At 34.8% G+C, this 22,905-nt stretch overlaps 1 protein-coding gene across 1 annotated transcript in view; it reads right to left on the minus strand.

The window, feature by feature from the left end:
- LOC110039073 (nuclear speckle RNA-binding protein A-like) overlaps positions 1 to 22,022 on the minus strand; it is a 55,927-nt gene extending 33,905 nt beyond the window's left edge. The window contains exons 1-3 of the mRNA XM_020744020.1: positions 21,986 to 22,022; positions 18,256 to 18,380; positions 10,782 to 10,854 (exon numbers count right to left, since the gene is read on the minus strand). Coding sequence (XP_020599679.1) covers positions 10,782 to 10,854; positions 18,256 to 18,380; positions 21,986 to 22,022 — 235 coding nt within the window. The remainder of the gene's footprint in view (positions 1 to 10,781; positions 10,855 to 18,255; positions 18,381 to 21,985) is intronic.
- Between the last annotated feature and the right edge of the window lie 883 nt (positions 22,023 to 22,905).

Consider the following 22,905-nt stretch of genomic DNA (forward strand, 5'->3'; position numbering starts at 1 on the left):
TCCACAAAAAGAAACAACAGGAAAGTCCTAATCCTCTGGAAACACTCCAGCGAGCAGCAGTGCCAATTGGGATGACAATCGACTCAGCAGAGAAGCCAAACAGCAGAGAACCAGCGAAACTGTGAGAGCAGGAAAGCCAAGAAGACAAAACCAAAAATTATACAAACTAAAACCTGCCAAGAAAAATAAAGAATCTGCAAGAGGAAGGGTGCAAAGCAAACCACAGTACAAAAACGAGAGCCCCCAGCCATGAAGCCGAGCAGCACAAATGTTAAAATCTAACATAAGGCAAATTCAGGCTATCCCTAGTAAGGAGATGTCTGAGGGGAGTAGGGGGAGATATGCCAACAGAGCACGCATCCCCTGCTTGCCTGGTTAACCAATCAGCAGGGGAGTTGTCCTCTCTATGGATGAAACTCCAACTCACTTCCAAGTGCCTTTCAGAAATTAAAGCATAAATACGTTTAAAAATGCATATAATATCCCAGAGAGGAGGAGAGATACCCAACAATATATCATAGAGCATCTTTTAGTCAGTTTCCACCTCAATCGTATGAAGATTGAAAGCAATTATCACCGTTAAGGGCAAAAAAAAAACCCCAGCATTCTGTGGCTAAGGGGTTGTTAGCAGCAACAGGAGAAGTAAAGTAGCATATACACTTACCCTCAGAATTTCCAAATATGCCCAAAACCGCAGCATATAATTGGTTCCAACTGCCATCCACATTCACTTTTAACAGATCTGGAAGAAGAGGGAGTCCACCTGATTAAACGGGGGGCCTAAAGTTCGAAACATCATTGGAACAGATCCTGAGGGCCTTGGTGTAATAGGCCAACACATAAGAGGCTGTCATAGAAGTTGTAGGTGGGGGGGAATTATATTTAAAGTTGTTTCTCACAGTCCAAATAAACCAAAGGACCAGCAAAGGAAAGGGAAACCCTCACCCCTTATCATCAAAAGCCTTCCATTGCCACAAATAATTACTTAGGATGACTCTATAGATCCAGGGGATACCAAAATGAAAGCCCAATATATTTCAAACATTTAAAGAGAAAGCACATTCAAAAGATGTCTCGAATTTTCCTCCGCAACTTTTCACATAGCACATCTCGAAGCCAATTTAAAGCCTTTCAACTTAAGAATGTCATCAAGAGATAGTAAAGAAGTGAAAAAACGCCTGAAGAAAAAGAATATGGAGGGAGTTAAAAGTTTGTGCCAAATCCATTTTCCCCAAAACCAATCCCGATGTGAATGTAAAGTGTCATAGATTAACTTGCAAACCGATTGAGAGGTGGTCCTCTTCCACACAGGGAAATCCCTGCGGGAAGGGGTAATAGGTATAGTGTAAATAAGTTTAGCATTTTACTCCTCCACAATAGAACATAGTTTGGTGAAATCTCAGCCATCTTGAGAAAAGAAATCCGAAACAAAAAAGGTATTGGTATGGGGAGGATGAGAATATTCAGAGAGAGAAGGCAATTCCCAATTATCATTCCAGAAAGAGATGTTAACGTCACCAATGTCCCAAAACATGAACTCACTAGCAGTAGACCTAGCATTAACAGCAGCTTTCCAGATCTGAGAATCACCAACCTTCCACAAAACCTGGGAAGGGTGAGATAAAACACAGTATTTCTGATGCATCAAAGATACCCATAGAGATGAGCTCATTCTAAATTTAAACCAGAGTTTGCAAAGATTTATTATTTATTTCAACCGTATACCGTATGTTTCAAGGCTTTAAAGCCAAAACCGCCGGCCTTCTTAGGCTTACACACCCTTTGCCAAGAGCACCAATTTCTCTTAGCACCATTCTCCACCCAAAGGAATTTATTAAAAAGCCACTTCATGACATTTATAGCACTTTTCTTTGGATTAAACACCTGCAAAGCATAAAGAGGAATACTCTGTAGCACGCTATATAGCAAAGATAACATGTATAAGAAACCCCCCAATGGATAAGATGTTGTTTGACGTGCTTGCCAAAATACATTTGGCACTTGTCACAATTAAATACTAGTCCAGAACAATTCTGAAAATCATTTAAGAGCCTCATTAATTGTTTTAAAGCAAGTTTAGAGGCATTAGCAAACATAATAACATCATCTGCGTAAGCAAGGTGAAACCACCATTTTGGCCTTATGAGAAAACTGTGTGTGAGGGTGAATCAGCTGGAAATGATTGAGCATTCGAGATAGATAATCAAAGGCTAAAATGAAAATAATAGGGGAAAGAGGGTCCCCCTGTTTAATGCCTCTACAAGCAGTGAAGAAATTGTAAGAATTAACATTAATAAGCACGGAGTAATGGTTGTTAGCCAACCATCTTTAAATCAATATGCAAAAATCGGAATTGAAACCTCTGGCCTTCAAAACGTTGATGATGAAATCCCAATTAATAGTATCAAAGGCCTTCTTGATATCTAATTTGATAACTAGGTGTTGTCGCCCTTGCATTTTTTATCGAGATCTTGTAAAATTTCCTAGGCTAAGAGGATATTGTTAGAAATATCACGGTCTTTTATAAAAGCCGATTGATGATGAGAGATGAGAAGGAAGATGAGGTTGAAGGCGAGCCACAATCAATTTGCTAATAATTTTAGAAACCACAGAAGTGACCGATATAGTACGGAAATTCTTCCAATGCATTTTATCATTAGATTTAGGTATAAGAACTATCAAAGCGGCAGTAAAATACTTTCCAGGGTCTTCTCCCTGAATAAAACTTTGGATCGCGAGTACCACCTCTTTTTTTATGATGTCCCAGCAAAAAATATAAAAAGCAGAAGTGAAACCGTCAGGGCCAGGAGCCTTCTGGGAATGAATATCCTTGAGGGCAGAGAAAATTTTCATCTCAGTGGGGGGATCTGACAAAGAGCGGGAGGAAACCATATCTCTATGATCATTAAACATTTTTGAGAGAATATCAGAGACCGCATGTTTGATCAGCGGCATTGAGATGGAACCAATTTTGATCAACATCAGTAGCATTGGAACCAATTTGATCAACATCAGTGAGAACAACACCCTCATCGGTAACAATCTTAAGAATGACATTAATATTCCGACAATGTTTGATAGTGGCATGAAAATATTTAGTATTTCGGCCACCATTTCTAAAATGAGTGTCACAAGCTTTCTGTCTAAGGAAATCTTTCTCAATAGTGATTTCCTCCAAGAGACCAAGAGAGTGATGAGCATGAGTCCAAGAGAGTGATGAGCATGAGCTAACTTAGCAACAAGATCAGGAGTGTCGATCACCAATGCCTCCAGTGCATCCACCTCATGTTGGGCATTCAAACCCCTGGAATGTACATTGCTAAAAATATCAAGGTTCCAACTCTTTAAGAAAGAAGCCACATTTTTATGTAATTGCCATAAAATAAACCAAGGGCAGCCACTCCACCGCGAAACCCAAGTCTGTTTAATAAAATTAAGAAAGGTAGGATGAGAAGTCAAAACATTAAGAAATTTAAAGTGAGAGCGAGCAGGTTTAAAATGGAAAGCCAAGCTAAGCAAAATAGGGTTATGATCCGAAGCAGTATGATTAAGATAATTGACATGAATAGTATTATAGTAGCCCAGAAAAGAGGAGTTTCCCAGAAATATATCCAGTCTCTGCATAAGAAGACCCCTCCTCCAAGTATAGGGATATAGGGAGGACCCGAGAAAATCATAGAGGCCAGTATCGACAATATACTCACAAAAACGATTGATAAGGTTTGTATAAACATTAGCACCACCTCTTCTCTCCGAATGTGACATAATCATATTCAGATCACCTCCAACAAACCAGTTATCTGAAATAGAAGCACCCATTTGAGTAAGTTTTTGCCAAAAAAGTAATTTGTCCCGTAATAAAGAGTTAGCGTAGATAAAGGTAGCCCAACCATGAAAACCCTCCACCTGATAATGAATTAGAACATACTGCACATTATCATCAATAATGTTGAAAGTGATATCTTTTTGCCAAAAAAGCCAAATTTTATTATTCTGATTACTATAGTGCATGTAACCTCTGAATTTCTTAATGATATCCTCATTATGAACCGACACAAACGGCTCCAAAAAAACAAAAATGTCTGACTTATGAACCCTACCTAAATGTTTTAAACGATTAAAGGAGTGGGAGTCTGCCACTCCCCTAATGTTCCACACAAGAATGTTAAACATGTTGGCCCATAACACCCCCCTCCTAGCAATCCTAGGGGGAAGATGCAAGTGTTCACCCTCAGAATGATAAGTGACATCAATATTGTTTGAATTTGTCTTATTAGGAACTTCTGATTTCCTTCTACCTCGTTTCTTGCTATATTTTTGAAATGTTCATTCGGATTCCAAAGCCAAGGCAGCCACAGCAATTGGGTCAGGAGGTGGAGTAGTAGAAAGTATAGTAGTGTGATGTGTAGATGGTTGTGGGGAATCCTGAATGTGTAAATCTCCCGGCAGTGCACTAGGGAGTTGTACCATATTTTCCTGTTCAAGAAGATTTTGTGTGGCAGCAAATGGCTCCACATTCTCTTCAGACCTCTCAAAGGGCAAAGGGCCCACGTGTGCTACGCCATCAAGATGAGCAGCATTGGTTGCCTCCAAGCAAGGAGCAATTTGTTCAGCAACCGGTTCAATAAGAGGTGTTCGATGGGCAGATTTCTGTCAACAGAGGATATACGACCTGGAGTAGCTTTCCGCAGTTCAGGATGTAAGTGAAAACAATGTGTCGGATCATGCTCAAACATACTGCAGTGAGAGCAGTAATGAGCATGTTTTTCAAGAATCACCGGTTGCCAATATCCCGTATGATTAGAACCAATCCAAACCTCCTCAGGTAGGGTAAGCTAACATCACGTTCAATCAGAATTCTAGCCATTGAAGACCACGTTAAGTTAACGGTCGGGGAATCTAGCATTAATGACTTACCATACATAGCAGCAATGGAAAACAAAATTTCATGGTTGAACAAATGCACCTTTAAACCAGGAAGCCGAAGCCAAACTGGTATAATAGGAAGCTCAGTCCGAGGATCAAATTCAGTTGTCCATTTAAGGACTTTCATCCAGACATCCCCAAAATGAACTATTCTTCGTGCAAAAAGTTTAGCGTAGTCATCTTCGTTAGAAAGCTGAATCAGAATATGTCTGCTATCAAAAGCACCAATCTTCCATCCCCCCGATAAGTTCAGCAGGAAATCATATTTAGGAAACTCGTATAGGAAATTACCTACAAGGTGAAAACCACAAGCAGAGGCAAGAATGAAGTTTTCAAAGTCGGAGAGGAAAAGCGCAAACTTCCCTCTCGATGGTTCGGGCGCTCCGCTAGGGTTTGGGATCTCTGGCGCTCGGGAGGCGATTTTGAGATGCTGACGGCGTGCCTTCTCTCGATGGTCGAACTCTGGTGAGATCTTTCCTTTAGTTTTCTGGCTTTGGCTTCTCCTTCGTACTCGTCTTCTTTTCTCGCCTCTTCGTTCTCTCATCGTTTATGGCGAAGACCTATGCAGGCGTCGCAGCCGGGGGATCCTCCTACGATTCTCCTCCGAAGTTTGCGTTTCCTCCTTCATTTCATGAATCTCTTATTCTTGGCGGAGAATATAATTTCATTAAGATGAATGTATGTATGTGTGCGTGTGTGTGGGTGTGTGCGTGTGTGTGTGTGTGTGTGTGTGTGTGTGTGTGTGTGTGTGTGTGTGTGTGTGTGTGTGTGTGTGTGTGTGTGTGTGTGTGTGTGTGTGTGTGTGTGTGTGTGTGTGTGTGTGTGTGTGTGTGTGTATATATATATATATAAATTAATAAAAGCCCAAGAGCAATTATATTAAAGAGAAAAGGGTGCAGATAGGTTGTATGAGTGGGCCCATATAGGCACCCATCTCACACGGTACAACACACACCAAAAAAAAAATTAAAAACCCAAAAGAAGATGGTACATATAAGATCAATCAGGTCGACCAAGTTTAGTTCTGCCTCTACCTCTAGTTCCTGGAAATGAACCAGCTAACAAATTAGTGAGATGCATACAATTGCCCGAAGTAACCAAAGTAACATCCATTAGATTTTTTTAGCACAAGTAGATGTTTATTATTCTTTTTCCTCCTGGAAATGTAGACCTGTCATTCCTCATCCGAAGATTGTTTCTCATTCGGATGAGGTGATAGTGCTGCAGTAGAAAGATTGCCAACAATTGTGCCCATAAAAGGTTTAAATGTATGTGAGGTAAGAGTTATCGCCTCTACCCCTGATACTTCTTGAGAATGGGGAGCTGCAAGGTTCTCCTGATTATCAGTCTGTGTAGATATGGGTCATTCAGTACTGTTTTCAATAGGGTTTAAAAGTGTAGGTTGCTTAGCAGGGCAATCCAACTTCTCATCGATCGCAGAAACAGTATTTTTAGTGGGAGGGTCCACAGGGAAAATATAATCAGACACCAAATTCTATATTGTAGTAATTTTCTCTCTGAGTGGAGCAGATATATCCTTAGATTCATCCTCATTCACTTGATCTTTAGATTTCAAATTAGGATGAAGCTTATGGCATTTATCAATGGTATGCCCAAACATCTTGCAATGAGAACAATAAGGAGGTTTATGTTCCATGATATTTGTTGCCAATATCTATTATGAGTCTATGAGTTGTGTCCAACCAGACTTCAGTAACATGATATAAAGTAATATCTCTTTCCAAAAGTATTTTGGCCACAGAATGTCTGGTAAGGTTGAAAGTGAGTAGATCTAGCATCATAGGATCCCCAAATATGGCACTAATGGAATAAGACCAGGTAGACTAAACCATACCGGTACAGTAGGAGGTTCATGATTAGAGTCAAAATTCGGAGACCACTTGAGTAGCTTCATTGGTTTACCAACAATGTTAAGGTATTTTTTTAAGAAAATCTGAGTGTAGTCTTCAGGCACGGTTAACTGAATCAATACATGTCTCTCATCCATGAGCCTCACCTTCTATTTTCCTGCTAATTTGAGATCATCAAAATTTTTTTCTGATAACTTCCATAGGTGGGTGTCCCCACTGAAATTTCCCCACTGGTGTCCCCACTGAAATTTTCCAATAAGAGCAAACTTGAATTTGTCAGTTATGGTTGAAATTTCTAACTCAGAGAAAAAAATGTTGTCTTCCCACTTTTTCTGTTTACATTCTTAATAAAGGGGCGGTCACCTGTACCATCACGACACTCCTTATAACTTAAGGGGAAGACAACTGTCGTCTCCCCCTGAGGATTAGGCACCACGTGGGCAAAGACGGCTTTGTCAGGTTCCACCAAAGAAGAAGAAAGCTTCATCACAGCAAGTAGAAGCCCTGCAAAGTCGGGCAGAGGGCCAAAATGACAAGCCGAAGAAGTCGGGGTGAAGCTGCGCAGAGGACATGAACCGCAGATGAGAAATCGCTGCAGTCTCAGAAACCGCAACTTTACGAAAGTCGAGCAAAAGACACGAAACACAGAAGCTGGATGGCATGGAGGAGACGAAATCGCAGAAGCTGGAAGACGCCAAAGCCCTTCGTCGTAGGGGGTGAAGGAGGAGACGATGATCGCAGAGGAGATTGACGAGCGCAAAGTCCTTTGTCATCGAGTACGAGAACTTCGTCGTTGTCGAGCACGACGGAAAGGATGAATTAAAAACGAAGGAATCAAATCAGGGTTTCTCCATAGGGAAAAACCCTAACAGAACAGTCGGTCACCAACTATGTACATATATATATATACATACATATATATATACATATATATATATATATATATATTAAAAAAATTAGAATAGATAAAAAAGGAGGGCAACGACGATCCGATAGAAAAGTACGCATATTGCAATTCGAGAGTAATTAAGAAACAAATCTGGTGATACAAAGCCATGATCCAAGTGCCTTAAGTTCTTTAATATGATTGGAGTAGCACAATTTCAATAATCCCCCTTAAATTGGATAATCATTCTAGGTTTTTCTATCATATTTTTAAATATTGGGCTACAAAATCCTTTGGTGAATATCTTAGCCCGTTGATTCCTTTTCAGTAGATAGAGTACAAATCAGACCACTTTCCATGTTTTCTTTTATTGTCTATCAACCCCAAAGTGCTTGATATGACCATCTTATACATGATTGTGTGTAATAATGATCGTCGATTTAATATCATAATATATCTTTATAAATTATTTTCAGTTAATTTTTAAATCTGATCGATAGAAACTCCCATATCTCTTAAGCAGTAGCTTTAAACTCAACTTCCACAATTGATTTTAAAGACATGCTAATTTTTGCTTCTCCAAGTTATAAGATTTTCTCCTAAAAATGTAAAATACCCTGAAATAGATATCTACCCATCGATGATCTAACATAGTCTGTAATTGTGTACCTTCAATTTGTAAGGTATCATAATTTTTTGTATAAATATCATTTTCCTAGGCTTGATTTAAAATATCATAGAATTTTATAAGCAGCTTGAAGGTGTGATACTTTGGGTCTGTGAAAGAATTAATTGATTAGACTTACTGTCAATGTGATGTCAACATAGGCGTGAGATAAGTAGATTCCATTCCTTACTAACTTTTAAAATTATCATCCACATTAATTACTTCTTCATAAAGACCCAATTTTTGTCCTAGTTCTGTTAGAGTTTTTATATGGCTTGCAATCCATCATCTTGGCCATTTTCAAAAGGTCTATACAACATTTATGTTGGGAGTGAAACATCCTTTATTTAGATTTTTTTGTGTTTGAACCGACACCTTTAAAATTTTTATTTTATTCTCAACCAATGTGCTACACATTTGAGCACAATCAAGTTACTTCTTTTCCCAAGAAGTATTTAAAATTTTCTAACTCATTGATTTTGAATTCTTTGGTAAGTTTTTTTTCCCAAGAGCTTCTTTGTCTTAATTTTCATCTTATATAACAATCATGTCACCAAGATATACAATAAAAATTGAAATTTTGTCATTAAGAGACAACTTTATGAAGAGAATATATGATTTCATTTACTCTATTTGTATTCAGCTCCTTTCATGGCCTTTGTAAATCTGTCAAATCAAACTTCTGGTGATTGTATTAGTCCATATAGATTCCTTTTCAATCCTATTCTTTTTTTTTAAAACTATTAAATCCTAATGACAGATCCATATAGACCTCTTCTTCAATGTCCCATGTAAGAAGTACTTTTTACATTATATTATTGCATAGGCCACCATGATTTGCTACCATAAATATCAATATGTGAATACTATTTATATTTTACTAAAGGAACAAAAGTTTTTTGATAGTTGATCTTGCTTGATACCTTTCTTGGCTCTCATCTACTTTGTATTTGACTATGAAAAATAATTGTCAATTTTTTTCTTTCTAGTAATTCAAGGATTTCTCATATATGTTTTTTTTTCTAAGACATTCTTCTCTTCTCTCATGGTTTTCTTCCAATTTCTATTTTCAAGTGCCTCACATAGAATTTGTGGAATAAAAAAATTCATGATGATTTTGATTAGAAATATTATAAAAAGAAAATTTATGAAATAAGGTGTACTAAAAATTAGGTTATGAATGAGCGGTAGCGGGTTTAGTGGTGTAAACTATTAAGAGTTATGAGTCTTATATTTACTAAAGATCTTTGTTTGGTTTGTTCCTTCTTATATAGACTTGAAGGGGTATAATTAATATAACATTTGTATTTGTAGGATTTTAAATTACATAAATGTCAAAATAAAAAATATCATCAAAATTATCATCAAGTTATGAATTCTCCCATAGAAGATGAATGACGTGGGTGTACCCAGAAAGCATTTACACAACGTTTGTTACAGTGTGCTACAATGTATTACAATGTTGTGACCTTACTTACAGTACTGCTAGACTGTTGTTTGCGATTCTATCATCTGAAACGATTCGGTTCAGACTTGGGAGGGTTGACCGGCTCTCCCACGTTGGTTTAACTCCTCCTTTTCGTAGGATGATACAATCCTAGTTATCTAGGGCTTATATATATATGATTTTGAAGTATTACAATTTCCGTTTTTTAATGTCTATTCTGGACAGCTGTCGGCATCCCGGATTTTCCCTTCCAGGATTGTATCCAAAGGCGAGTGGTGCTCCGGTTGTAGTTCGTCTGAGGTAATGATCTCCTTCTAAGAGATCGAGGGGTGCTCAAGCCGTAGCTCGTTCTCGCGATAATATTTATCTCCGATTTTTCGACCCTCTACATCCTTCCTTCGTTATCACTGTCATCTATCCCTGTTGCAGCCGCCACGCACAACATATTTTGTTGAACTTTTGCAGTTCCGATAGCCGCCATTGCCTTCCACTCCCTCCTCTTCGCTATCACTGTTGTGTCCAAGACCTTCCGCTCCCCTCCCTTACTATCACCACCCACAGCGCATTGTTGTTGTTCACCTGCCATGCCACATTTACTACCGCCTCCAGAAGCTCACGCATTGCTATTCCCTCTCATCTCTGTACCCAGAGAGAGCATATTTTTGTTGATTTCAACTGTTCCAGCCATTCCCGATTCTTTGTCGCACAGTACAACAAGTTGGTGTTGTCTTATTATTGATTTCCAGTAGCCCTATACCTTCCCCGCCATGTTGTCATCTTTCCGGAGCCCATAATGGCCACCATCACCTGAGATTCACCCTACTAATGTGTCGTGTTTGTTACTATTTCTATTTCCATTTGTGAGATTATATTTCCTTATTTTGACTTCAGCAATAATATTTTATTTTTCTATTATTTTTGGGTTAACTCCGATATCAATGAGCTAAAGAAAAGAAGTTATGAGTTTCATAAAAAGTAACATACTTTGAAGTGAGGAATCTTTTTGTGGGTGATCAATAGCACTTGTACCATTTTTGTGGCAAAATATTCGAAAAATCTGCACATAAGAGCATTTGATCAAATTTCTCTCTATGTTGTTTATGAATACATATAAGCAATGAATTGAAAATTTTTAGGAGGAATCTTTAAATAGCCTTTTGTACGAAAACGTTCAATCAAATAATTTAGTAGAAATTTAAAGTCAATTAGTTTAGAGGATATTCTATTAATTAAATAAATAGCTATTATAACAGTTTCTCTCTAATACTATTTTGGTATTAAGTTGTGAAGAAACACCTTCAAAAAGTAAAAATTTTTCCTTACTGCCACTCCATTTTATTGGGGAGTTTCAACGCAAAAAGAACAATAAATAATACAATGATTTTGAAAGAATGACGCTAAGTTTAATTAAAAAATTAACGAGCGTTATTAGTTCAAGAAAATTTGACATTTGAATTAAATTGATTAATTATTATTGCAGTAAATATAGGGAACATGGTGCTAACATCAAATTTTTATTTAATTAAATCTACTCATATTATTAGAGTATAATCAACAATAAAAGTGGTAAAACTAATAAATACATAATTATTAAAGATTTTAGAGGGTTCTAAAATATAAGATTTGATTAATATATAAGAACTAAATTATCATGCGTTATTTGTTACTTTCAAAAAAGAACACACAATAAGATATAGTAACTTCAAGGGTTTCACAGTGAAAGGCTTTAATGTTTGTATTTATGAAAAATGAAAAAAAAAACATACAAGAAGATTTTTAAAAAAATATACCATAATCTATAATGGCGTGTCCAAATGATGTCGATGGTGAGAGGTGAAGGAATATGATAATTGATCTCAATTCTTAAGAAAGTAGAATTCATTATTTTCTCTGACTTGCTCAATCAGCTTCCATATAGAGAGATCCTAAAAAACACAATAATAAAAAAAAATGACATTGCAATTGTAATATTTGTTAAGTTTGTGGATAGATAAAATCTTAATTGCAATGTGTGAAACATGTACTACATTATTGAGGGTTAAGTTAAAGGAAATTAAAACGTTTCCCTATCGTACAATAGTTGTTAAAAACCCACATGAAAATTTTCTTTTCATATTGTTATGATAGAATTTGTAAACTCAAAATATATTGGCAAGGTTTGTTATATTGTAAGTGACCTTTAAATTTAGAATCCAAGAAACGTAAGAACTATTATTGGCATTAAGAGCATCAAAATTAAAAATCATTTTATTATAGGCATTGAGTAAATTCCTTAATTTGTTTATTTCTACTAAATTAAGTATTTTTGGCTCCACTAGGCAAGCCTACCTATTTTTTATTTTTCCCTTCACTTCCTTCATAGTTTTGGGGCTTTTCATGAATTTTTTGGCATTTGTAATTGATATGCATTTTCTTTTGGCAATAAACATGCCAGAGATCGTCTTTGAAAAAAAAAATTATCATTATTTGGAGAATGTTCTATGACAATTATTTACCATAGAATTCAAAAATTGTTGACAAATATCTCGAAGGCCAAACTATTGATCACACCATTTTTCCTTCTTTAGCTCATAAGGGAGGATACTTTATTAAGATAAAGGAGTATTTTTTTTGCTTAGACTTTGGATTGAATTTGGCCGGATTTATTATTGAATCCTGCAAAATACTCAAGATTCTCTCTTGCTCCAGGAATTTTTTAAGGATCATTGTATCCTCAAAACAAGACATCTTAATAACTTAGTATTAGTTCCACTCTAGCCAATAAACTTTCATGGCGTCAAGGAATTCAATAACAAAATATTTACCTTATTTGATAGAGATAAGCTTTGTTTTGATTTCATAGATGAGTGCAATATCTTTCATCTTTAAATGAGTTGTTTAATTGCATCCCAAATCTCTTTTATGGTGAAGAAGAATATAAAAGATCTACTAATCTCCAAAAACATGATGTTCCACAACCATATGATGATCATAGAATCAGTTTCTTCTCGAATTACATTTAGTCTTTGAGCTCCGAAGATACCCACAAAGTATTTGATCTTTCCATTTCCGTTTAGAAATGCCTTCATAATTTGAGACCATTTAAGATATTTTTTTTTATTAAAACATAAAATGTTTGAAAAACCTAAAATTCTCTTTTGTCTAATTTTCACTATTAATCACAGTCGACTCCTTTAAAAAGAAGTCAAAAAGCCAAGACAATGAATAGAAGGAGAATTTAATAAGAGGGATAAAATTGAAATTGGAAACCCTAACCTTAGAGAATAAGAATAATGACCGAAAAGAACACTCTAATCTTTCTTCGATACAATATAGAAGATAAAATTTAAAAAAAAAAAAAAACTCATGAATCTTATTAGATTTTTTTTGTATAAAAGAGGAGGCGTGTGTGTCTGCACGCGCGTGCTTATCTATGTGTGTATGTGTGTGTGTGTGTGTGTGTGTGTGTGTCTCTCTCTCTAATGGGCATTAAGAAATTGAAATAAATCAAAAAAGAAGAAAAAAAATTAGAGGCTAGCGATTTTGTAGGAAAGCAAACATATTGCAATCCGAAGATCATAGAGAAATAAATCCAATCATAAAAAAGCTATTCACGTGCATTAAGTTCTTTGCTATGATTCAGAGTAACAAAATTTCAACAAAAAACTTTATATAACTAGTTCCTAGTTTACAATCTCCAAATATCCCAATTATAGGATGAACCTATTTGAGCATGCCAAACTGAAGATAACATTGATGAACTCCCTAGGAAAGCCTTCTTCAATATGTTGTCTAAGTTGTATGGCCCCTTGCGAAAAATGAATCATAGACAATATATATTAATAGTGAATAGGTTACCATAACTAAGCTTTATGACACGTAAATCAAATTTCAAGAGCTACTTATTTTATGAAGATTAGTCTAGGATAAGATATTCGTCAAATAAGGATTGAATTTGGGGATGAGTAGATGACAACATTTAAAGCCTCAGAAAGGCCATATAAGTGGCTTTTCATGTCCTTAGGCTTGTCTAATATAGGGATTATGAAAATTGTGTTAAAACCATTTATTAAGAATTTTTTTAGTATTTATTTACATGATATCCTCATATTAAGTTCAAATAGAAATCATAATATCTATCATCTTAGCCTATTTTGGACGAACTTAAAGGAGAAATTATATTTGAAATTAACAAAGTGTCAATTAATAAGCCAAACAAGTTACATCCCTAAAATTTTTACTTTATATATCATGATAATAAGAAAAAACACATCTTTTGCAAGTCCAAGTGCAATTTGAGATGGATATTTATATAGAAACAATCACTTCCTCGAACTTGCTTAGAGATTTTATGATAATGGAGTCGCACTATGAAGAATTTATAGGTCATGTAGACAAGGAAAAGAGCACAAGTTAGGTTGAGTGTAAATTTTATTGGCTATATCTGAAGAAGATGTTGATAGGATAAGTATCTCTTCTTTTAAATGAAAACATGCAAAGACAACTAATTAAAAAAGAAAAATACATTGCTTTATCTATTCCTAATAAACCATACAAAGTTTGTAATCCATGAACTTTAGTTTAGGCATACCCAACATACTGAAGTAGACAACATATTTGCGGTGGTAGATAAATTCTTTAAAATGCTAATTTCTTTCCTTAGAAATAGAGAAAATAAAACATCCCATATAGCAAAAGTTCTTCTAAAGAGATTTTCATGCTACATGCATTGCCCAAAACAATAATTTTAGATAGCAATGTTAAGGTTATTTCCTTTTTTTTTGAAAAACCCTTCAACAAGTAATGGCTATTACAGTTAAATTCCCCTTAGCAATTCACCCAAAAACGGATGGGCAATGGTATTCAACAAATATTTATGAAATGTGATAAGAAATTTAATGGGGATTGGAAAAGAGCTAAGGTAATAGGGATTGACACTTAGCGACACCATATTTTATCTATAATACTACTATTTTCAAAACAACCTAGCAATTACCATTTGAAAAAGTATAAGGCTACAAGGCTAAGAGATCAATTGTCATTATCAATGTACCATCCCATGCAATTTCAAATTTTGAATTCACATTTGCAAAGGATTTTTCAAGCTTATATGAAAATTTAAGAAAATAAATCAAGAAAAATAATCCAAAAAATATAGTATGTAAATAAAACAAAGTCTACAAAGGGATATGACGTGTTTATACAATGAAAACAATTAAACCTAAAAATATACAACTATTGAGGAAAGGGGTCACTTCGGGATAAAACAAAATGCAAGGTCCAGCTTAGTTGAAGTGGTTGGCCATTGCATGAGGTATTTGAATGTCAAATGAAGAGGATAGAATTGAAAATGCATGTAAATTAATGCAAGAGTCAATATGTGACAAAAGAGGAATAAAAATTCAATTTCAAACAAAATGAGGCCACCTCACCCCACTTCCCACGAAACAATCTTCATACACTCAAGGGGGGTCCAACTACTTCAACAAACATGGAATCACTACTATTTACGTGGAATGTTAAATAGCAAATGCCAAAATCAATAGGAAATTGACAAAAAAAAAAGTTGTAAGTACTGTAATGAGACTTTCATGTGAATTTTGATTGAAATCATATGATTGTTAAACTATTTTTCCTACTCTTTTGATTGTTTTTCAGGAGCCGGTATTCTTTAATGAGAACTTTTTTTTTAATTTGTTTTTTTCTTAATTTCTTATGTTAATTTCCATTTTGTCCCTCTCAACTTTATCCTCTTTCAAACTCCACTCAATGTAGCCCCTCCCACGAAAATTTAAAAAAAAAAAGAAACTCAAGAAAACAGTAAATCAGCCAAAATAATTTGAGCATGACCAAGTTTTAACTTTGTCGATAATTCATTGTTTAATCGACATGAAAAATTCCCAAAAACTCCATTTCACATATATAAACATCCCCAAAGCAATTTCAAGTGATTTTAAGGTTTGAAATTCCCCCATGTGTCAAGCCTAAAGTCCTACATCATGCTCTCAACCGAATAAAATTTAACTTAACCCTAACCTCCCCAACACCAACCTTACATGCCACTACTAGCATCCCTATTGTACTTATGATATAAAAGAACACCCCCATAGCAAGCCTTAACCATTAGAAGAATTAAAACCAAGGCTTCATTAAAAAGCTATAAACCCCATTTGTGGAGACAAGGCACAAGATAATAACAAACCTATTTCAAATCAATTTGATCCTAACAAATAATTTGAAATTAATCCTACAATTATTAGAATGGATAATGCATCCTAATAAAAAATATAATTTAATTGAATGAACTAGTTTGTTTCAACCTAGAATTTGGTTAGCCCGAATTCTTGATTTAGGTTCAAGTGTTGCATTTGTAGGTCTCATGTTTTACGCTATATTGAGTGATTTTTGGAGATGTGTCATCTTATTATTAAATCCTTTGTCTTTTGTTATTGTAATGCATGTTTTTAAGGCATAATGTGTACGACAAAAAAGAAGCAATAAATGAAAGTACATTTACTTTTATATATATAATAATATTTTTTATGTACTTTTTTCTAGATACGCTAACAACCATGATTCATGTCAATTAGTTCAACTAAAATTGGAAAAAAGAATCGATCTAGTGCCAATAGAGGGTACAATGATTACCATGAATCAATGTTCAAGAATATTATAAAACCAAATAACATTTAAAGATGTTATATTCTGGGATTAATTTATTTGACATTTCCGTAATTATGAAAAACTCAAATTCACAGAATTGGTCTAATTGTTGATTAGCATTGCTTGGGTAGGATAATGTTAGAATGTAGTTGATTTCTTAAAGCGAGATTGATTAATATTTTAAATCAAGCGAGATTTATGTGCATGTCGTTGAAATCATACTTACTTTATAAAACTACAAGTTTTTAAAATGAACAATTGAACCTATGTATTTTCCAATAATACAACAAGTCATTAAGAATTTAACAATTTATTGAGAATGAAGTTTTATTATTTTTTTTTTTTTTAATTATTTTTTTAAATGATAATATGACACTTAATAGGATGCAATGGAGAAAAAGGATTCATGTAGCCGACCCCGCAATAGTGGGGATTAAGGCTTTGTTGTTGTTGTTGTATTTATTTTTTTAAGGGGTGCATATTGCATTAAAAAGGAAAGAGCAAAAGTTACAAAAAAATGCTAAGAAGCAAGGGCATGAGGCGTTCTATCCCCATTGACAAAAACAAAAAGGTGGTGACTCTCATCTAACAAGAATGAAGTTGGTAGCATTGTTAGGTCCTTTAAGATTTTGTTGCTATTATTGTAAATAGAGGAGCTAAATTGACGCTTCTATGAACATAGAAAGTTTTATTTTGTAACACACAAGTTCACCAATCCTTTAATGCAATAATTTAATAAATGGTTCATAGTGTACGTAGACCAATGTAGACTCAAACATAGACACAATCCATGATGGAAGGGTCTATCTGTACATATAAACAGAATACAAATTGAACACTTCTTCCACCTTTAACAGCACATTTCCTTTCCATTGAAATTACCAAGAGATATCGAAAAAAGAAGAGAAAACTAATCATTGTCATTCCTACAAAATGTATGGATCACTAAGGCTAGAAATATAGCTTTACGAGATTATATAGATTTGTATCCATTAGATATAAAAATAGGACTTGCAAGTCGAAACAAGGGAAGCTAAAAAAATCAAGGTAAATTACAAGCATGGCTTTTAATCCATTCCAAAACAAAAAACTAGATGATGACAGTAACAAAACATGAAACTGAATGAGAATTCACGGTTCTACATAAAAGTGCATATTGTAAAGCTGCTGCATAAAGCATGTAATAGTGTGTCCGTTCATGCAAATTGGTTCCCGTCTCGGCACAACATTTTACACCAGGAGCACGATTAGTTGCTTGTAAGTAGAAAACAAGTCAAAAAATAATGATTTCATTATCATTAAAGAAAGCAAAAACAAAATCATCACTTTTGATGTATTTTGAAGGTTTTTGCATTGTATAAAAACATTAGTCTTCTAACACATAATTCCAAATAACAGCTTCAGAATTCCAATGCCAGCAGGAAAATTCAGAATTCCATTGCCAATAGGAAACAACTCAACAAAAAATTCCCACTTTTCCTTGATCCATCAAGTCTAACAAGCTAATCTCCCCCTTTCTAAATCTTCATAAAAAATGTACCAAAACCGTCAAATTAAAACCCTCAAACCAACGTGGAGCAATTGGAATGATCAAGTAACCCCTCGAAATCATGGGAACTTCGCAGCAAGATCTTGGAAAGAAAACATGAACGGAAAAAAGACAAGTCGGAACCTCGAGGGTGAGGGCAGGAGAGAGTTCCTACTCGCACTAACACTCAAGGGAATAAAAACAAGGCGGCGAGAAGACGGCGGGAATGCGAGAAAGGAAAAGAGAAAAAGAAGGAGAGGAAAGTCTATAACGCCATGGGAAGCATACCTCTTTCCACCGGAACGTATCTATAGTATGGATCGCCGGCCATGTTCTCCGGTCTCTTGCGACGCCAAGGGGAAGAAACAGGCGACTTAGACCCGAAAGATATTGCGGCGATTTGTTAAAAAATTCTCACAAACACAATAATACACTAATATAATCATAATAACACTGAATAATCTGAAAAAATACGGGAGAATATTATTTTGAGTTAAAACAATTTTATTTTTTTTTTCACCTCCACGTAGCTTGATGAAGTTGGACTTCGGAGATATCTCTACGTCCGGAGTCCAGGCGTAATATTTGTTCCGATCCAAGGGATCTAACTCATTGTCTCTTTGGCACGAAAAAATATTGCCCGGACTTTAATGTAAGTTGGCCTAGTCTAATCGACAGATCTACTCAACAAAAATGCTCAATACATTTTAATGCATGATTCAGTTCCATTTGATCTATTGTTCCGAAAACAAAATTCTTCGCATCGAATAAATCTTTACTTTCTTCTAACGACATCGGATAGGATTTCGCAGAGCGTTATTTTGATAGCTAAGATTTGGTTCATTTAAAATCCTTCGCACTGTCGGATGACAGATGCATACCTGCCACAGTCCCTGCCTCTCTTGTCGGATGAGAAATATTGATGATGAAATCTAAAAAAAACTTGTTATGGTATTCTTGTGGTGTTATTGTTATTTTAGTATGGCGGTTTTGTGGTGGTATTCGGTTGTTATTTTTGTAAAGTTCATGTTGATTTCATGTTGGATTTTATTTTGAAGGTTTTCAAGCTATATGATGCTCTTTTTTGGTATCTCGACTGGTGTTATTATGGTGTTAATACGATATTATTTTAGTGTTATTAAGGTGTTATTGCGATGTCATTTGAGTCGTATTGCGGTGGCTTTGTGGTTGTATTCCCGACTAGTGTTATTATGGTGTTATTGTGGTATTTATGTGATATTATTGTGGTGTTATTCAGGTGTTAATTTGGTGTTATTTGAGTAGTATTGTGGCAGCTCTATGGTGGTATTCTCGACTAGTGTTATTGTGTTATTATCGCAATATTATTGTGGTGTTATTGAGGTGTCATTGTTGTGTTATTTATGTGGTATTACAGCAGCTCTATGATAATATTCTCAACTGGTATTATTATGGTATTATTGCAGTATTATTGCGGTGTTATTTTGTTATTGAGATGTTATTTGAGTTTAATTGTGATCGCTCTGTTGTGTTATTCTTGGCTAGTGTTATTATGGTATTATTGTAGTATTATTGTGGTATTATTGTGGTATTATTTAAGTGTTCTTTTGGCGTTATTACGGTGTTATTTGAGTGTTATTGTGATGGCTCTATAATGATATTCTCGAATGATGTTATTATAGTGTTATTTAGATATTATTACAGTATTATTTTGGTATTATTGAAGTGTTGTTTTGGTGTTATTTGAGTGGTATTGTGGCGGCTTTGCAATGGGAGTCTTGATTATTGTTATTATGGTGTTATTGCAGTATTATTTGTGGTGTTATTCAGATGTTATTTTGGTATTTAAGTGGTATTGTGGGCTCTGTAGTGTTATTCTCAAATGGTGTTTTCGCAGAGTTAATTTGATATTATAACAATATTATTATGGTGTTATTAAGGTGTTATTATTGTTTTACTTGAGTGGCATTCCGGTGGCTCTCTAGTGGTAATTTTGGCCAGTGTTATTATGATGTTATTGCATTATTATTGTTGTATTATTGCGGTGTTATTGCGGTGTTATTGTTGTGTTATTTGAGTGGTTTTACGGTGGCTTTATCAAGGTGTTCTCGACTGGTGTTATTATGGTGTTATTGTGGTATTATTGCGATGTTACTTTTTTATTAAGGGGTTATTTGAGTTGTATTGTGGTGGCTTTGTGGTGGTATTCTTGATTAGTATTATTGTGGTGTTATTGTGATATTATTGCAGTATTATTGCAGTGTTATTCAGTTGTTACTTTGTTGTTATTGTGGTGTTATTTGAGAAGTATTGTGATGGCTTTATGGTGATATTCTCGACCGGTGTTATTATGGTGCTATTGTGGTATTATTATGAATTTATTGTGATGGTATTGAGGTATTATTACGGTGTTATTTGTGTGATATTGTGGCGGATCTGTGGTGGAATTCTTAACTAGTGTTGTTATGGCGTTATTGTGTTATTATTGTGGTATTATTATTATTATTATTATTATTATTATTATTATTGTTATTATTATGTTATTCATGTGTTATTTTGGTGTTATTTAAGTGGTATTGTGGCGGCTCTATGGTGGTATTCTCAATCGATGTTATTGTAGTGTTAATGCGGCATTATTGTGGTGTTATTTGAGTGGTATTGTGGCGACTCTGTGGTGGAATTCTCGACTGGTGTTATTATGGTGTTATTGTGATGTTATTTTGTTATTGAGGTGTTATTTGAGTTGTATTGTGGCAGCGCTGTAGTGATATTCTCGACATGTGTTTTCTAGTATTATTGAGGTGTTATTTTGAAGTTGTTGTGTTGTTATTATGTTGTTATTTGAGTGGTATTACGATGACTCTGTGGTGGTATTCTCGACTAGTGTTATTATGGTGTTATTGTGATATTTTTGTGGTGTTATTTGAGTGGTATTGTGGCAACTTTATAGTGGTATTCTCGACTGGTGTTATTGCGGTAGTATTACAATATTATTGTGGTGTTATTGAGGTGTTATTTTAGTGGTGTTGTGGCGGCTCTGTAGTGATATATGATTGGTGTTGTTATAATGTGATTATGTTGTAACTGTGATATTATTATAGGGTTGTTGAGGTGTTACTGAGGATTTATTATGGTGTTATTTGAGTTGTATTTCGGTGCCTATGAAGGTATTCTTGACTGGTGTTAGTTCGGTTTTGTTATGGTGTTATTGTTGTTTATTATGTTTTTATTGAGGTTTTATTGTGCAGGTGTTGTGGTGTTACTATAGTGTTATTGCAGTATTTTTGTGGTAGTATTGAAATGTTATTGATGTGTGTTTGTTTGGCATTGTGGTGGCTTTATGGTGGTATTCTCAACTGATGTTATTATAACATTACTATGGTATTATTATGCTGATATTGAGGTGTTATTGTGGTGTTATTTGAGCGGTATTACTGCGGTTCTGCGGTGGTATTCTCGACTGGTGTTATTTGTGGTATTATTTAGGTTTTATTTTAGTGTTATTTAAGTGGTATTGTGACAGCTCTATGGTGGTATTCTCAACTGGTGTTGGTATGGTGTTGTTCCGTTGTTATTGCAGTATTATTGTGGTGTTATTGAGATGTTATTTGAGTGGTATTGCAAAGTCTCTGTGGTGGTATTCTCAACTGGTGTTATTATTTTGTTATTGCGGTAATATTGTGGGATTATTGACGTGTTATTTGAATGGTATTGTGGTGGCTCTATGGCAGTATTCAACTGATGTTATTTCAGAGTTATTATAATGTTCTTGTGGTGTTATTGATGTGTTATTATGGTGTTATTTGAGTGATATTGCGGCAACTATGCGGTGGTATTCGACTGTTGTTATTTCAGTGTTATTATGTTTTGTTATGTGGTATTATTGTGGTGTTTTTGAGATGTTAATGTGATGTTAATGTGATGTTATTGCGGTATTATTATGTAGTTATTTTAATGCATGACCCGACCCGATCCTGCCCATTACTTTGAAAACCAAACTCTTCACAAATTTTCAATTTTTTTTATTTTCTTCAATTACCATCGGATAGGGTTTCGCTGGAGAGAGCATTATTCATCTGAGATTTCAATAAATAGGGTTTGGTTCGTCTGAAATCCCTTTCACTATTGGTTGTCAGATGCATAACTGTCGTGGTAGCTCTCACTAGCCATGTAAGTCTTGTGATGTTTAGGTTATTCCAACACAAATCATTTGTAAGGATTTAGTGTTTAGAGAGGGAACTCATGTACTTCTCTGTGTTCTTAAGCAAGTCAATATAAAAGAATAAAAGAAGACAAGGAAAACTTAGAAGAATGGAAGAACATAAAACACCACACAGTTGCACTAATAACACCATAATACAATCACAATAACACCAAAATATGACGACAGGAATAACACCACTGTACAACCACTTTTACATGACAATACCACGATGTTATTAAATAAAACACCATAATGGAAGAACATAAAACATCACACAATTGCACTAATAACACCATAATACAACCATAATAACACCACAATATGACGACACGAATAACACCACTGTACAACCACTTTTACACGACAATAACACAATGTTATTACACTAATAACACCACAATACACCAGCATGAATAAGTTGGTGTTACCATGTATTTATTTTGTTGTTATTTATTATGGACATATATGTGTTGTATCATGAACATATACTTTGTTGTTATTAAGTTTTTAATCTGTCTGCATATATTTTGGTTTTATTGTATAGAGAACTTGTTCTTGTTGTGGACATTTCTTGGTGTTATTGTGGACATATTTTTGTGTTATTTTGGACATATTTGTGTTATTCTGGAGTTATTTTTGCTCATTAATGACATATATTGGTGTTATTGTGGATATATTTTGGTGTTATTATAAACATATTTTTTTGTTATTGTGGACATATTTTGGTGTTATTTTAGACATATTTTTGTGCTATT

Source organism: Phalaenopsis equestris, unplaced genomic scaffold (assembly GCF_001263595.1).
Source record: "Phalaenopsis equestris unplaced genomic scaffold, ASM126359v1 Scaffold235074, whole genome shotgun sequence".
In the NCBI taxonomy this organism is placed as follows: Eukaryota; Viridiplantae; Streptophyta; class Magnoliopsida; order Asparagales; family Orchidaceae; genus Phalaenopsis; species Phalaenopsis equestris.